Here is an 18,913-nt window from a genome sequence, read left to right as displayed (position 1 = left end):
TGATGAGTACCTATAAAAGAAAGACAATGGTTCCAATTTAAGTAAGCAAGAACAAAGAAAGAGAAAGATTTCTCAAGCTTAACAAGCTAAATCACTTGCTCCTTCATCCTCTAATGTAAAAGAGAAATCCACTTCATATATGTAATAAAAAAGAATTGAGATATCTTTCTTAATGGAAGCTCTATTGTAAGAGATTTACTTGTGATCTTTGCAATTTGCAAGAACACAAGAAACTCATTCTTGTAAACACTTCCTACCCAAAATTAAGAGTGCAATGGTGTGAGAAAGCAAAGTAAATCACAACGAGTGTTGTCTATAGTCTCATAGCAAGTGGTTGTGAGATTGTCTTTATTAATAAGTGGTTGAGTGAAGTTTCTCAACAATTGGTTATGTTCTTAGTGAAAAATCCTACAAGGTTGTGTGGAAACTAAATATAGTCTAGTTGGAGTAAACTAGAATAAATCTTATATGTACTATCTCTTTCATTATCTCCTTACTTGTTTATTTAACTTTCTACATTCATTGTCATATTAATTCATGTTATAATTCATTAACAAGTAAACTAAAAAACTATTTTCAAAAAAATACACTTAATATCAGAATTAATTCTATTGAAATGACTTATCTTTTGAGAAACAGGTTTATAAAAGAAACAAGTTTTATAAAAGAAAAACTTAAATATATTTTTAATTTTCCAAATTTAAGGTAAATAATTTTTAATCTCTCAAATTAAAAATTGATCCTTTTAGTCCCTATTATTAAAAAAAAAACTTGTTTTAATCTTTATATTCAAATTTTGTTAGATAATTTGTCAAATATTATTACTTAAAATTTATTTACTAATGTACCTATTAGTAAAAACATCACATTAAATTTTATTATACTGCATAATTACCTCAATTTCTCACTTGTAGATATGTTATAGGTGACTTGAGAGCCTAAAACAAAATTTTTAAAAATTACGGGGATTAAAAATATATTTAAACATAAAAATAATAATTCACTCCCTTTTTATATTCTGAATTCACTTCAAGAGATCCATCAAAAGAATATATATATATATATATATATATATATATATATATATATATATATATATATATATATAAAAGAGTTAAAAAAATTGCATCTTTAAAAATAAATAAAGAAGACCTAGTGAGACATGCATACTCACCTCTTAACTATACCAGCTAGTCATTCAAGATTTGAGGAGAAATAATTTTAATTCGGATAAGGTATTTTTGTAGACTAATAATTATTGCGAGACATTTAAAATTAATCTGAACCTACAAATTTTTCTTTGAATAACTGAATATCAAAAAAATAACTTATTAGTTATCGACAAGTTTTACTGAATACACCCTTTGCATATGAAATAATGTTATATCTTTTGACTATATATCAATGAAGTTATCAATATTGATTTATGGCAGTCTCATTAGTCATATATCAAATAATAAAATTATTTGAACTAGTAAACTTCTGATTTACATCGGTAATGTAAGCTTTTTTAATTTATAATGCACGTGAATTGGTGACACAATCATATAGTGTATATATATATATATATATATATATGTAAGTAAAAAACCACTGTATAATCTCCGTTGCCAAGATAATAATTTTATCAATAGTTTCAATGTGATATTTCTCCGCTTCAAGCAACATATACTTTGGAATTTAACAAATTTCTCCAACTTAATATCAATTGGAGTTTTCAAACAAGTTTCTACTATTATAATTTCATAACAAGTTTATACTATTATAAGATGCCATAAATACCATCTATTAAAAGTGATACATGAAATCAATTGTTAACATCAACAAAAGCAAAAGAAAAATAAGTATCCATGCAAAAAAATGCAAGTATTGTGGATATGAAAGTTAGTAAATGAAAAACAAAAATTAAAAAAAGACCATTTGAAAAGAAAAAAAAAAGTTTGTGAAGAATTTATTGGGAAAAAAGAAAATTAAAGATGATGGACCAGATAAAAGAAACCACAAATTTTTGAAGAACCAAAAACTTTATTAAGCCAAACCAATAAACATAAACAAGGCCAAACCTGACATTAAACACAAGCAAAACCTTGCAATTTAAATATGAATAATGGAAGATTCCACCAACATAGAAGAACATAAAACAAGTCAAAGATTCAAAGGCTAAGGAACCAAAGGCATCAAAAGTGGTGGAAGGCATAGAAGAGATGTAATGGTGATCAAAATAGAGGTTTCCTTCCATTTAGCATCCCGAACAAATGATCAATAACTTTGCTCCCATCATCACGCAAGCCAGAATGCATGAACTCGTTGGTTATCCATAGCCTAATCCCTGCTATTTGAGAAGCTGTTTCCTTTGCCAGCTTAAAACTCACGTATAAGTCTTCATAGTAAACAGCTGCAGCAACAGGTACCTGCTAGCATCGAATCAAAGTTAACAACAAAGAAGTTTATAACATATTCAATTTGTAAGGATGTATCAATCATATTTCATCTCTTGCTAGAAATTTTGTTAGTGTAAAAGATAACTGAGCCAAGTACCTTGTTGTTATTCAGAACTTGAACATCATATAGTGGGGGCCAGTCCTTCTTCTCTGCCAATATATGAGCTGCATCTTTGAATGGTTTCAATGCATGAATCTCGTCAAACATCCATGGGAATATCATCTATGAAAGCAAATGAACATTGTAAGTATCTTCTCCTTGTAATAGTAAAGTGAAGAAAATAAATAGATAAGCATACAATTTATGAATTGTTTGGATAAACTTTTTTATAAACATTTATAAAAGAAAAATAAGTTATTTTGTAAGTTAAAATTAGCTTTCGCATAAGTTAAAGAAAATAAAATAAGTTTCGTTATAAGAGTTTGTTTGAATAAACTTCTCCAAAAGTACTTCTAAAAGAGAAAAATAGGAAGAAAAAATGAAACAAATTTCTCCATAAATTAAAATTAACTTATTCATAAGCTAATTTGTAGAAGTTTTGTTCCAATAGTTTCTCTAAAATCTTATTTTTAACACATGCATAAGCTAGTTTTAGGCTTAGCTTATGGAGAAGCTTATTTTGATTTTTCTTCTTCCTTGTCTCTTCTAGAAGTGCTTCTGAAGAAGCTTATCCAAACAAATCCCAAGTTAAACTAGCTTATGCACAACAATGTTACTCTGAACTTAATAGCTTTATGCAAGGTAAAGAAAAATGATATTCTTTACACTATACCTCTCCTGTAAAAAGTACAGGGAGTCCTTCTCTGGCAGCTTTAATTGCATCAAACTTATCTTCAACTTCGGTCCTCGTACTATTAGCAGACCATTTACTAGCAGAACCCTATAGAGAGGAGGTACTAGAGTTGAATGAGAACCATAGATAATGCATAGAAAAGGAACCAAAATAAAATATACCTGACAATAGATGGATTCATGCATAATAGCATAGAGTGGATTGGTGTCAAAATTTAACCACTTCTCAAACTGCATAGAATGAAAATTGGCACTTGATATTCAGAAGGAAACATGAAATTCAGGATTCATAATCACCGAAAAACACATTTTTTCTTACAGAACTAAGGAAGTTGTAACTTATTTTCTTTGGTGCTCCCGGAACTAAAGTAGGATCCCACACTTTCTCAAACCTAGAAAGATTAATACAAAAAAGCTCAATAAATTGAATTCAAGATAGTTTTAAAACACACAAGCTAATACTAATAATGCATTACAAATAGTGCATGCTCTCGAAACCAGTTCGGGATCCTAAGCCAGATAGACCAAGAGTCTGCAGCCCTCTTGGGGTAAGGAAGCCCCCGGATGGAAGGGCCACCTACACAAAGAGAGAAGGAAATAAGGATTTGGCAGAACAAAGCTCATATTTTCGTGTTTAACAACAAGAAGAAAAATGTGAGACAAATACTCACCCCTCCTGCTTCTTGTTCAGCTAAATAATTAACAAGTTCTTGAACAATTTTAATATCTTGAGGGAATCTCTTGTAGTACTTCTCATTTTGATGTATAGCTTGCTCAAAGCCTGCTTTGTACACTGAACCTGCTGTACATCCACCTCCAATTGGAGGAATTCCTCCGGTAATAAGGACTTGCTTCAGTCCTTGTGGTGCAAAACTTAAATATGTGACTGCACAAAATCCACCATAGCTCTACCACAATTAAAAAAGAACAGAAGAGTAAGCAAGCATGAAATTCCAAGGCTATATTGATTTCAAAGGTACATAAGCATTCTAACCAAAGCTCCTAAACTGATAAAGCATTAGATGATACCTACAGCAGGACTCATAATTATCGATTTTCAAGATGGGGAAAAAAAGACAAGGAAGAAAAAGTTACAGATTGCAAAGCCAGACTGATTAGGCATCAAAATCAGCATATGAATACCTATCAAAAACAATAACTCAATACCTGTCCCAAAATTGTCCAAGGACCAGCATCTGGAACAACACGTACTCGAATAAACTCTGCATCATTTACTATGTTATCAGCTCGAAAATGTTTTAAAAAGTCGGCTAATTCATCAGCAGACTTGAATTGTGACATTGATGACACAGTCAAGGGAGTTGATAAGCCTGTTCCTCGCTGTAGAAAAGTGTGTAAGTAACAGAACATATTATACATAAAAGTTGTTACAATATCACAAAGATGATGACACAAATAACTAGCAAACCATGCCTGATCCATTAAGATGAGACGGAATTCTTCACAGACTTTGTGAACCCATCCACTAGATTCAGTTGGCTGCCGGCACTCAAACCCAGGTCCACCTTGCAAATATAATAAGTATGGCAAGCTTTGCTCTTCTTTCCCAGCTGCAACAAAATTACCGAGTTTTGAAGGAAAATATGCCAAGGTGATGAAGGGAGTGATGTACAAGACTAAGCATGAGTGCTCACTAGTCACTAGACTCGCTACACATCCATTAAACAATATATAAAATGAAAATTTATCAAAAAATAAAAATCAGGGATGAAACTGATTTTGTTGAAGAATGACTGATTAAAGCATAAAACAATATGAACAGAATAGTAAGAAATTTATGCTTCTGAACATGAGGCATGAAATGCTGCTCTAGTTGCCAACATATTCAACACCAAAGTACTTCAGTCAACACTAGAATAAAGATACACCAAGTCTCTACCAAAGCATAAAACATTCAATCATGAAATCATTGAAATGTTGATTTGCATCCTACGTGACAACCATATTCCTCATTGAAACATAACAGTTGTACCTGTAGGAACCAAATAATTAGCCAATGCCAGTACATAACGTAACATATTTTACCAATACCAGCAATTCCATGTAAAACTTTCTTCATTATCCAAATAAAACCATGCCAACTTCCTCTCCTGTTCTCTTCCCAAGCACATCATCCCAATTACATAGCAACAGGCCTTATCTCTCTTCCTTGAAAGGACCTCAATCTCTTTTGCTCCGATGATATTTCCCCATCATCCCTTGAGAAAAAGTGTTTGATCATGATTCTTGAGAATTGTAAGCAAACACAAACAGAAAAACACTTTACGGTACCCAAGTCCTTGTTTTTAATTTCAAAAGCTCAAGTAGGTTCCACACCTTCACCTTTTTAAAAATAAAACACTTAAGGGCTCCATCACCTTCCATTTTCTATTCTGTATTTTTCAATCTTAACAATGCCCCCCCTTAAACTCATTCCACTGCATCTTATTCCATCAATCCAAACAGAGCTTAAAAGACTCAAAACCATTGTGTAATCCACAAAGCCATTATTATACTCTGCCTCAGATGCCCCATTGACAAAATATTCACTACAATAATTCATAACCCTCAACCCAGTCACACTATCACAAAAACCCCATCTGGGTTTTCCTCCACTTCACACAGTGTCTCATTATCCACCATCAAAATTCCATTTTTTTTTCTCCCACAAACTAAACATTTAAAACCAAATAACAAAACTTTACGCCATAACTCTACCCCAACCAAAAAAGAAATCAAGGGCAACGAAGAGACAAAGAATGCAATCAATCAAACCAAAAAAAAAAAAAAACAAAGCGATTGAACGACATAGTTGACTTTGACTATTGTTTTACCCGCTACGACTTCACGAGCGAAAACAGTGATCTTTGGAGAAGAATTGAGTCCCAGTGAGTGATCGAGAGGGACCCTGAACCGGTGATCGCGCAACCGGAGGTCCGGCACGGAGTACCATTCGCCGGTGAAGTGCTCCGGCGAGGAGTCGCCGACGGCAAGACCTTTACCGTTCATCGGAAGGAGAGGGCTGCGGCGAGAATGCGGGGAGAAACGGTTGGCAATGGAAAAGGGTTTCGTGAAGTGAGATAGTGAGGAGAAAGCGAGAGAAGAATGATGAATAGGATGATGATAATGAAGCAATGTTTTGAGTAAAGGTGGTGGTGGCGCGTGGAGTAACAGCATGTTGTGAGGCGAGTGAGACGAGGTGAGAGTGGATAAAATTTGAACGGTTTTTCTAACTTTGACTCATTTGAGTGATTTCTATGGACGACCGCGATTTCATTTCAGAGAAACAAACTTTATCTCAGCCGTTAACAAGTGATGGAATTTTCATTTCAGTTTTTTCCATTTCAAGCAAAATTTATTTTTAATTTTGCTTTTCATATCAAAACTATAAAAAAAATTGCACTTCATATATCTATATTTTTAAATAAATTAAAGCAAATAAAAAATTAAGTAATAAATAATTACGTGAGCAGTTATTAAAAAAATAAAATTTGACAAAAAAATAATTTAAATTTTTGAGTAAAATAAAATAAGGCTTAAATATGTTTTTAATCTCTTAAATTTAAGGTATATTTGTTTTTGGTCCCTCAAATTTAAAATTGTTACTTTTAGTCCTTGTAATTTCAAAAGATCTTATTTTAGTCCTTATATTTAAATTTTGTTAAGAAATTTATCAAACATTATTACATAAAATTTACTTATTAATGTTCCTATTAGTGAAAATATCACATTAAATCCGGTTGATATTGCATAATTGTCTTAATTAGTCATTTTTAAATATGTTATTGGTGACCTAAGGGACTAAAATAAAATTTTTAAAATTACAGAAACTAAAAATAACAATTTTAAATTTAAAGGACCAAATACAAATTTGTCTTAAATTTGAGGGACAAAAATATATTTAAGTCATAAAATAATTATTATAAAAATAGAGACAAACAATTATTAAAAGAGATATATCTCTTAATGGTATAGATAGCACTTTTTTAGTCATCAATTAATGTAATATGTGTCATTGTAATATTACATCTTAAAATTACAGGGTAATAAGTTATGGAGAGCAAACTGAAAACAAATGTCATATACCAATAAGTAAAATTTTATATTTTAAATTTTGTGAAAAAAATTAGTTAATTACAAATATAGGACAAATAAAAAATATACAAAAATAGAAAGTCAAAATAGTATACACACCCTATATTCAATTTCTATTATAGTGTTGTTATTATAATTCAAATGAATGAAAAATTTATTCAACAATATTATTTTTAGTTATTTTTATTAAATCAAAATATTTCAGGAATTTTATTTTTAACTTCACATCTCTTTTAATTTATTTTCTTTAGTTTTATATTAAATTTCAATATTTTTAAAAAGTTACCAATATTAAAAATAACCTTGTATTTCAATATATATTATTTATTATAAATTTAAAATATGTTTATATGTTCTAAAATATTTATTTATTATAAATTAGGTAATGTTTCAAATGAAAAACTTTTAAAAATAAATATGAGAACTATTAATAATAGTATTTAGATTATAAACAAAATTAACTAATAGTTGACATTAAACTCAATTATAAAAGCTTATGAAATTATTATTATCACCTCATTCTACAATTATTTACTATTGTTATCTTTCCTTCCATTACTATATCATTATTAGTATCATAGTTATTAATATTATAATATTACCACCATTTTTGTCTCCAGTACTACAACCTTTGTTATTGTTGTTACATGAATTGTAATACTTGTGTGTTAGAGGAACATAAGCAACAAATGACTAAAATTTTTTGAGAATAATAAATTTTACTTTTTTAATAAGTCTTTTTTAATTTAGTAGTAAGATCTACTAAAATATACGATTTTTTATCAATAATAAAAAGTATCGGCAATAAAGCATAAGTGTCAGTGAGAGTGTGCTAATATTTCTTTTTTGAGATCATATTTTTGGATGAGTTATTATATATTATTTAAAACTGTTTTTAATATCGTTATCCAATTATTTATTAAAAGAAACTTTTATTATTTAGATATGTTTTTTTTTTCAATTAAAAGTGATTTTGACTTACACTAAATTAATTTTAATTTATTATGGGATAAATTTAATTAAATTGATAGTTCATTAGATTTTTTTAGCACAAAAATGTCTTGTAAAATTTAAAAGGCTTTGTGAGAATTTAATAACTTTTAAGATTTTTTTAAAAGACTTTGTAGAAGTGTAAAAATTTTAAAGATTTTTTTAAGTCCTTTTTAATCAGGATTTTGAAATATAAATTTTAATAGATTTATATCTAAGAATTTATAAGATTTGAAAAGATTTTATTAGCTTTTAAGGATATTATGAATTTTTAAAAATAATACAATTTCTCTATATACATAAATAATAAGATTTGAATAAATAAAATAAAATAAAATAAAATTTATCCTTTTAATAAATAATTGATTATAGTTTCATGTCCTCTTAAGTAACATTTCTCTAATTGAATTTTTTTATGTATTTTATATTTTCTCATTCATGATATTAAATTTGAATAGTATGTTCAAATTTATGATATTTATTAATCGATAGGATTGTCAAAATATATTTTTAGTATATATTTAAAAATATTATATTTTAATATTAAATTTTATTGAAAATAAATATTTGTTAAATTTTAATAATTTAAATTTTTTAATAGTATATAACATTTAATAATTCAAAAATAGTTTTAATATTTAATAATTACAAACAAATATTAATAATTTATACATCAATATTAATAAATAAAAAATGTAACAAAAAAAATATTGATAGATACAAAAAAAATAGGAGAAAAATAGAGAAAAGGAAAAGTAGAAGAAGAAACAAATGATAAAGATGAATAACAAGAGAAAGAGAGTGAGAATATGAGATAGGAAATATATAACAAGAGACAGACAAAATAAATAAATATGAGTTAGGGAAGAGAGAGAAGAAAGAAATATATGAGAGAGAGATAAAGAAAGAGAGCGAGAAAAGAAAAAGAGAGAAAAACAAAATATGTGAAAAAGAAAAAGAAAGGAAAAATATATGGAAAAAAATTATGTAAAATTTTAATGGTCTCCATGAGATTGTTGAATGAGTGAATTATATTCAAATCCTACCAAAAAGTCTTACGAAATTCATCAATTAAAATAATTCATTTAAATCTTTATGTTTTTTAATATTAATAGACTTTTTTAAGTTATTTTTTTAATTGAATACCATTATATTTAAACGTATTTTTAAAAAAATCATGTTTATCTTAATTAAATACTATTAGATTTAGCCATATTTTTAGGATAATTAGAATTTTTTTAAGAGTATGTCAAAATCTAGTAGTATTCTATTAGGATATTTAAAAATTTCCAGATTTCAATGGAGTATTTCAATAGATGGGTTTTGTGAAACTTTTTAATTAAATTTACATATAATTCAATCATCCAATAATCTTACTAAAACCATTGAGATTTAATATGATTTTATTTACTCGTTTATTTCTTCTTTTTTTTCTTCCTCACCTTTTTAGTTTTTGTCTCTTTTTCCCTCCCTCATTTTTCTTTTTTCTCTCTTTCTGTTATGTGTGTTTCATCTTCTTTTTTCCTTTCTCTTTCTCCTCCCTTTCTTTCTCTTATAAAATGTCTTCTCTAACTCATTATTTTTCTCTCTTTTTTTATCTTTTATTTATTTCTTCTTCTACTTCTCCTCTCTATTTTTTTGTCAATCTTTTTTTTTATCTATCAATATTTTTTTTATATTTTCATATATTAAAATTGATGTATCATTTATTAATATTTATTTATTAAATATTTAAAATTATTTTTACTTTATTAAATATTATATATTTTTAAAAAATTAAATTATTAAAATAATACTTCTTTTTTAATAAATTTTAATATTAAAATATTATATTTTCAAACATATATTAAAAATATATTTTGAATATCATAAATTTGAATATATTCAAATTTAATAGTATGAATGATAAAATATAAATGCATAGAAGACTTATATAAGGATGTCAATAAGACAAGTATGGGCAGTAGTCTCTCGCTGCCCTCTTTATAAATATTTATCTCGTACTCATTTTTATATTTGTCAAAAAATATATATATCTTAAAAATATTTAACAAAATATTTTAGCTATTCAATTTAGTTATTTGTATTTTTTTATTTAAAATTTATAAGAATATGCAAAATAAAATTTGCATAAAAGCTTGAAGATTATAACTAAAATTCAAATAAAATCTGCATAAAAAAGTTTGAAGATTACAAAATTAAAATTTAAATATTCTTTATAATTATACTAATAACAAAAGGCGGATTTAAAAAATGAATTTTAAACGTTCAATCACATAAGTTTAAAGTTTAAATAATAATTATTAAAATAAAATATTTTGATTATATATAAATCAAAATAAAAGATGATAAAATATAATACTTAACTATTATAAGTTCAAATAAAATTAAATTTATACAAATCCAAATAAGATTATAAAAGTTAATAAAATCATGTTCAACACAATCTTGAAAGCATATTAAGAATTAAAATTTTATAAATTTTCTACCTCTTGCGAATTTTATTCGTAGATACTATGGGTACAATTTTTTTTTTACATCCCTAGTTGTATATTGAGAAATGTTATTTAAGAGAACATGAAACCAACATAAATTGTTTATTAAGAGATTGAAAAAATTATTAATTTTATATTCTTTATTTAAACCTTGTCATTTTTGAATGTAAAGAAATTATATTATTTTTTAAAATCTATATTATCTTTTGAAATCTAATAAAATAGTTTCAAATCTTATAAATTATTAAAACACAAATCCATTAAAATTCATATTACAAAAATCTTGATTAAAAAAGTCTTTTAAAAAATCTTAAAAGTTATTATTTCTTACAAAGTTTTTTGAATTTTTTTTTAAAATTATTAAATTCTTACAAAGCTTTTCAAAATTTACAAGAATTTTTTGTGCTAAAAAAATCTTATAAAATCTCAATCCAATATAGTTCCTTTAATTGAATATTACATGACTTTTTATATTAAAAAAAATCTTGATTGAATATCAACAAAACATTTTTATAATAAAAAAATAATTTTTTTAAAATCTCAATACAATACATCCCTTTATTTTGTTTATCCTTCTTATTTCTTTATCCTATAAGTACTGATGACGTTTTTTTTCAAAGAGGACTTACTAGAATCGAAATATTTTAGGGAAATGGTAAGGGACAACAACTTGGGTCAAAATGTTAGGAAACACAAGGACAATCATTTGAGTTTAAAACTTTGTTCAGGTATATATGCAGTAGTTTTAAAATTTTCTATTTGCCTTTAAGTTGTAAGCATTTGATAGGCAGTCCGTATGTTAAATGGATGGCATAAAATTAGAAGGGGATGTTGCAGCAAAAGGTATGGTTGAAGATGGAATAGCAGTCATGGCCATAAGTCTATGAAGGTTGTGGAGAAGGCATTGCCTTTGTAAGAGGCTTGTTATAGAATGTGTTCCTGCACAGCAGCACTTCAAATTCCTACAATTGGAATTTGGGCTGGACCATTTTTAAGTGGACAGGTAAGTTGTCCATGCTGCCCTTTAGCTAGTATTATGTGCTTCAGAACTTTAGTAAAGGTGGAGTGGCCAAGACTAGCACCACTATTTTTGTGTAGTATTAGAAAACTCATGACTATGGCTTTATTTTGAGGCATTTATACTTCATCAAGTTGAAAGTAGGGAATCGTGTTTCATGATATATTGTTGTCTTAATTACATGATATTTTCATTTTGGTATGTTATTATGTATGTGTGTAGATTATATATTGAGCATTTAAATCACAAGGTGGAAGAAGAAAAAGAAAAAGAAATGAATAGAAGATCTATCATTGCAAATTACAAGTAGGGACATATCATCAACTGAGTTATTATTGAAGGAGAAGTAATTTAATAACCTTTCTTATTGTTTCACATCAAGAAATGATTTTTTATATAAATAACCAGTCTAGAAATATTTCTTGAACTAATTTCACAGAGTTAATTCTACAAGTATGAATTATATACCTCATTAATATTATGCCACGTGCTAGTTAATCATGATCTGCACTTCTATTTGTGAATGATTTTTAGTAAAGTTATAATTGATTTCTATTTTATTGCTCATGCAGGTGCTAGTTTTCCATGATCTGCTTGGTATGCTTCAACACCCTCATGCTACAGTATTTCTTGAAAATGTTACCTAATTTTTTCTCTGTACTTAACTATTGGATTCTTTGCTAAAATCAAAATGATCCATCTTTTGCAAGTTACTACAAAATTTTGAAAGCAGTATGCCTCTGTTGGAGATGTCATTAACAGTGCCTTATTAAGTATAAGGAAGATGTGAAAATGCCAAAATGGTTCATTGCCTGACTTTCTCCACAGTCCATACAAAATCTGTGAAGCAGATGCTAAGATTTTCATAAATGAGTCGTAAAGTTTAGGTTTGGACAAGACAGCATTTGAAGCAGTTCAATATATGGATACTTCCAAATCAATTGGTGAAGGAAACTCAAGAAAAGAGTAAAACAACATTTTAGTTTCTAAAAAAAATTAAGGTCAATCACATTAGTCCTGAAAGATGAAAATCATTTTTTTCATCCTTGAAAGATGAAATTATTAATACTTTAATCCTTTTCAAGGACTAAATTAATGTTAAAAAGGGATTACATTGTTTGATTTTTTCATCTTTCAGCGATAAAAATGATGATTTTTTTTTCTTCAAAGAATTAATATGATGTATCTCAAATCTTGTTTTATTTCCAACAAGTGAATAATTTAATAAAGCAACTAGTGTAGCTAACAGGCCAGTTCATCATGAAAAGTTTCTAGACACAGAGTAAATAATCTGTATTGTGTTGCTGAATTCTAATTCTGGCTTATTATCTAATGTTTCTATCAATAAAACCGTCTTACCAACTTGTGTTTTATCAATTCAACCTCTTCAAATCGTGCAAATCATATTTGTTAAGCGAGAGTGACCAGTTATTTCATGGTTAATAATTCAAGGGAAGGACCCTGTCATTTTTGCATTGTCATTAGTGAAGCAATTTTTTAGGTCCCTTAAGAGAATGATAGAGAAAAATTAGAACCATACTTGAAAACGTGTCTTAATCACATGATCAGAGAGTTTATAACTATACAATGAACATATATCTAATAAATATAACCATACAATATTAGCATGATATATTGAACCTAGACACATGTATGATGTAACCAAGCCAGACATAATGCATGTTTCAGGCAAGGTCAATTACATATTGGGCAAGTGTATAACTTTGTTATGTGTTGTGTTCATTTAAAAGCTTATCTTGATGTGCTCTTAAATGCACTTGAGTAAATGTCAACTTTTGAGGCCTTGATTCTTTATTTACCACCGATTCTTCTGGATGGTGAATTGGTGACACAATTTTGTCTAGTAAAGTTGAACTTACCCTCCACAAGATCCTTCCTAAAGTTTGTAAAGTTCTTGAGGAATGACAACATTGTGAGGTTGAACCAATGGGTGTCCTTAATTGAGTAATAAGCTTAAATAATCCACTAAGAAACCCTACCCTCATGATTTAGTTTCTTATATAGGAAAAAAGGGTTTATTTCTCTTTCTTTTTTTAATTGCAATGTATAAAGTTCATTATTTGAACTAAGGGTTCTTCTAGTACCCTTCAAATTTGGCTTTTAAACGAATCATAAGTTTCCGGCAAGTAAAAGGAATGATGATGATGATGTTCTTGGTAAATTCTTTGCCCCATTACCGACAGAGTTCCCAACATTCCATATATAACTTTGGAATTCAATATTTTAAAGTAATTCCCATTTCCCACCAAGCTTTTCAAATGGAGTGTTGGATTGAGTAGAACTTCCAAGTTGATTTCTAAAAAAGGGGGAACCAAGGGGTTCTGTTTCACATGCTTAAAAAAAACAACGAATTTATGCTATCTATTTTTTTTTCCCAAATACATTGAAGGGTTTGTATCGTTGTTCATGACGTTGTCCAACTTCGACACTTGGTTTACAATTTGTAAAATGCTTGGTGAGCAATCAACTTGTTAACATTTTCACCCTCACACGGCTTCTCAAAAAATTCTCGCATTAAGTGTATATATACATCATCAAATTCGAGCAACTCGTTTCACTTTCCTTCCAATTGCATGAAGTGAATCATTTTCTACGGTTAAAAACGGAAGATTCAAAATCCTTTAAAATATGAATCATGTGGTTTATGCTTATCAACAATGATAATATTAATCTATGAAGGACGAATATCTCTATTGTTGGAAATGTCATGATGTTGAACATGATCTCGACCTAGACACTTATCTCAAACATGTTAGCCACTGCCTAATAGGTATTGAATTAAAAATATATATTTTTAGTGATTTGACTATTTTAATTAGCATCTCCATAGGGAAAAAAAATCTTAAAATATAATATACTATGTAAAAAAAATGTCTCTAATTTTTTGTATGAATTTTGTTTTACATAGAACATGTAAAATATAGCAAGTTAGTTAGACGGATGAATATGGGATAATTTGTTTAAAATTTTAAAAAAAAAATTTAAAAAAGCGATTGTAAAAAATGAATTTTTAAGAAACAAATCTTTTAGGGAAAAAAAAGATTTCTTTAAAAATAAAAGCGATTGTAAATAAGATTTGTTTCTTCAAAAAAATAAAAAATTGAATTAAAAAAACATTTAGACAAATACAAAATATAAAATAAAAGTATTTATTTATTTAAAAACATTTTTTTAAGAAAAAAAAAACTTAAACAGGCATGCCCATATCTTTCATAAAAGATATAATTTCATCTTGTTTTGAAAAGTTTTCAAAGTGCTCATCACAAAATAATAACCTGCAATGTTCTTTTATGATGCTTGTTATTAAAAAATGAATATACAAGAATATAATATTGATTATCAATAATTAAGGCGAATTTTTGGTGCATGGATAATGTATTGATATCCTATATATCGTCCTGGTGAATCCAAACTTATAAGATTAAGCCTTAAATATGTTTTTAATCCATCAAATTTAGAGTAAATTTATTTTTGATCCCTCAAATTTAAAATTGTTGATTTTAGTCCCTGTAATTTAAAAAATCTTATTTTAGTCCTTATATTCAAATTTTGTTGAGAAATTTATCAAACATTATTTCATAAAATCTACCTATTAGTGTCCCTATTAGTGAAAATATCACATTAAATCTGGTTGATATTGCATAACTGTCTTAATTAGTCACTTTCAAATATGTTATTAGTGACTTAAGGGATTAAAACAAGATTTTTGAAAATTACAGGAACTAAAAACAACAGTTTTAAATTTGAGGGATCAAAAACAAATTTATCTTAAATTTGAGGGACAAAAACATATTTAAGCCTGTACCTGTCTGAGGGCACACTCCTGTTCTTCCTAGTGAAAGGGGACCGAATAAGAGCTCCAACGATGTCTTCAAAAGTGGGGGGAGGTACCTGCAAAAGGTACTCCGACGCTCAAGTTAGTATATGCACGAGTATCTAGGTTAAAAATGAACAGTGACATACCTTGTTACGTGAGACCTATTTATAGCATCTGACATGGGCCTGAGCGTGATGGGCCCTATCAGATGTTTACCAAATTAGGTAATACGGTACTAATTGGTCGTTTAGGCTTTAATCATGTACTTACCTTTCTTGACTGTGATTACTTGTTATGACTCGCCTAACCCTTCGGCAAGAGGCCGAGCCGTCTAATCAATACTAGTCGGAGCGGCAAATGACCGAACCGTCCAGTCCGTACACGGCAGCCTGTATACTTCCGGTATGTTATATGTCGGCGCGGCACCTGACCGAGCCGACTCGATGAATGATGATGGTCCATATTTGCATTAACCAGACTGATGTAGGTTCTCGGCCTCATGCCGAGCCGATGTTGATGATGATGCTTGTACGTGGCTATGCATGGGTGTCTGACGAAATGGCACGTGTTGGTCAACGTGACCGATAGGGACCTTCCGGTACAAAGCCTAAGATAAATTACCTAATTATGATTTTTCTTTCATTTTCCAGGTGAGGCAAGTTTGGTGAATTGACCCCTTCCACTAGGGCAAGAGATGAGATGCATTGTTATTGGAAGCCAAGCAGATGGCACAAAGCTAAATGGTGAGCCTAACATGTTAACTTAAAGCTATCGTGGCTCTCATTGGTGGTGACGTTAAATACTTTGCTTCTCAATGAATAAAACATAGAGTAGCCAGATACCACTATAAATCAAAACGCATATGCTTCATGGAATCTAATTCCTTGATTACCTTAACCCCTCGCGTCCCCATAAAAGCTTCACTACAATTGGTGTTCATGCACAGTACTGCTAGAATATATACCCTACAAGCAACACCCATGAACCCTTATGTCACACTCACACAATAATAATAATCATTACCAAGAAGAAAAAAATAAAAAGTCAACCCAAAAACACAAGTGCTTTGCCAATTTATATCACAACCAATGTTGAATAGTAATACAGTGAACTCAACCACAACTCATGGAGCATACAAAACCTGCTGATAAAACAAATTGTTTTTACATTAACATAGGTATGACATGAAACTATGAATCCCTATTAACCATTTAATTTTAACAAGAACATACAAATGCTTGATCTACCTTACTTACTAGTCACTACTCACTACTCTACAAACTATTCCTCCCCTTCACAAACCATTGTTCGTAAAGATTCCTCCAAAATGTTCCCTTTCCTCTACAAACAAAACAAAAAAGGGTCCCTATTGTCATCAATGAAAACACTTGTTGTGATGATTTTTCCCCCAAAGAATCATCTGCATCCACCAGCCACCCAAGATGGGATTGCAATAGTTGAAAAGGGGTCACTGAAGCAATCTCCAGTGACAACAGAAGGAGCAGTGAGTTGACTCAGTTCATCCAAACTTTCAAAGAAATCATCTGTCAGCACCATATCAGACAACCCTCCAAATTCATCTTCTTCCTCATCAACATCATCCTCTTTCTCTTCTCTGCTCTCTGACTTTTCCCCTTGTGGTGGAACCTCTTCCTCTGCCCCTGAGGTGGCAGGGGAAGAGGGCTTTGTTGGGGTCTTGTCAGAGTCTCCATTTGTGGCGGCTTGTGGTGCCAATGGCTTCTGGCGTGTGGAACCAGCAAGGGAGTTTCTGTGAGTAGGAGCAGGGTGGTTGTGCTCAGCAGTGTATGTCACAATAAACATTGTTGGGTCTGATCTGTTCCTCTCAACTTGTTTCCTTGCCAAACACCCCTTTGAGCTGCTACATCTATAGTAACCCCTACAAACCACAACCTCAATTAGACCTTCATAAAGTACACAACTTTACAAATTTGGATTTGATTACTTAAAGCATAAAGTGGGATGTGATAATTAATTGCAAATTTTCACTATAGACACCTTAAAACACCTTTATAATCCATGCACAAATTCTCTCACAATCTCAAATCAAGGATCATCAAATTAGAATAGCCAAATCATGAATTGTCAACTCATTTTTTGAAGATTGCAAGTGAAAATCTTGTAGGCTAACCTTGGATATGGGGACCCCTTTATGGGTTTCTGTCCATATTTCCTCCATGCCCATATATCTGAGGAGAGATTCTCCACTGGCACTTGACAAACCTTCTTAAGCTGATTCTTCCTGAAAAAAAAAAAAAAAGACCAAAACAAACATAAGCACATCTCACAAATACACCCACCAAGGTTTTAAAAAACACCAAAACCACAACATAAAGGTTTTTGGGTCACCCTATTAACATATATGTCCACAATTTCCCACGACCACAATTTAAAACCTTAAAAACATGATTTTTATGACATGGGCAAGTCCAAGATCTTTTTTTGTTATTTTTTTTTTCTCTGGGGTATCAAAAGCAAGCAAGCACAAATTTTTATACCTTCTTTTAGATCGTGGGGTGGTGACTGCGTGTGGCTGCTTGTTCCTCTGTTGGTGCTGCGTTGAAAGTGATTTGGGTGGCGCAGACGAAACAGAAGAAGAGAGTGAGGACAAGGGGGAGAGAGGCTGAGATTTGGAGAAGAAGGGCTTGCAAAGCTCATGCAACTCTTCAATGGAGCTTCTGGCCTCAAAAGGGTAAGCGGAAAGCGACAAAACGTGGCTTCCTTCTTCACCCTTGAAGATGGAAAAGGCCGAAGAGGAAGAAGAAGAAGGTTCGGCGGGGTGGTGAAGGTAACAGGAGCCTGAGCCTGAGCCGAAGCCGGAGGTGGTGGTGGTGGAGGAAGAGGAGGAGGTGACGGTGGAGCAACCTCTGACCACCGCGTGTAGATCCCAATCTTCCGCCATGACAAGCGTGGAGACAAACTCTGCAGGGTGTGTCCGCGTTGAGAGAGAGAAAAGACAAAAGAAGGCGCTGACTTTTGGGTAGAGAGAGATGATAAGGTGCACTGAGTGGGTATGGACTTGTATTTATAGAAAGAGAAAGAAGGTGTTGTGGTTGCAAAAAGTCTAGTGAGAGAACCAACACTGTTTCAAATACCTCATTTCTTAATCAACTTATTCACATTCTCAATTTTTTTAACAAGTCATTTTAAACAAAATAAGATGTGAGAGTTTTCATAAATTAATTTAATTTTAGTTATAAAAAAAAATATGTAAAAGTATTGGTA

At 30.0% G+C, this 18,913-nt stretch overlaps 2 protein-coding genes across 2 annotated transcripts; both read right to left on the bottom strand.

The window, feature by feature from the left end:
• Positions 1 to 2,005: 2,005 nt before the first annotated feature.
• LOC109814705 (alpha/beta-Hydrolases superfamily protein) lies at positions 2,006 to 6,445 on the bottom strand. The gene is made up of 10 exons (XM_020379197.3): positions 6,069 to 6,445; positions 4,669 to 4,805; positions 4,402 to 4,575; positions 3,906 to 4,142; positions 3,711 to 3,811; positions 3,554 to 3,626; positions 3,397 to 3,465; positions 3,215 to 3,322; positions 2,539 to 2,664; positions 2,006 to 2,411 (listed from the first exon to the last, which is right to left on the bottom strand). Exons 1-10 carry the CDS (start codon positions 6,409 to 6,411, stop codon positions 2,217 to 2,219), a joined length of 1,563 nt encoding a protein of 520 aa, XP_020234786.1. The 5' UTR covers positions 6,412 to 6,445; the 3' UTR covers positions 2,006 to 2,216.
• A 10,269-nt stretch (positions 6,446 to 16,714) lies between these two features.
• Positions 16,715 to 18,707, bottom strand: LOC109814719 (WRKY transcription factor 22). The gene is made up of 3 exons (XM_020379216.3): positions 18,187 to 18,707; positions 17,820 to 17,930; positions 16,715 to 17,567 (listed from the first exon to the last, which is right to left on the bottom strand). Exons 1-3 carry the CDS (start codon positions 18,588 to 18,590, stop codon positions 17,087 to 17,089), a joined length of 996 nt encoding a protein of 331 aa, XP_020234805.2. The 5' UTR covers positions 18,591 to 18,707; the 3' UTR covers positions 16,715 to 17,086.
• Between the last annotated feature and the right edge of the window lie 206 nt (positions 18,708 to 18,913).

This window comes from Cajanus cajan, chromosome 4, assembly GCF_000230855.2.
Source record: "Cajanus cajan strain Asha chromosome 4, NIPB_CcT2T_4, whole genome shotgun sequence".
Lineage (NCBI taxonomy): Eukaryota > Viridiplantae > Streptophyta > Magnoliopsida > Fabales > Fabaceae > Cajanus > Cajanus cajan.
This window is presented reverse-complemented; position numbering and strand designations above follow the sequence as displayed.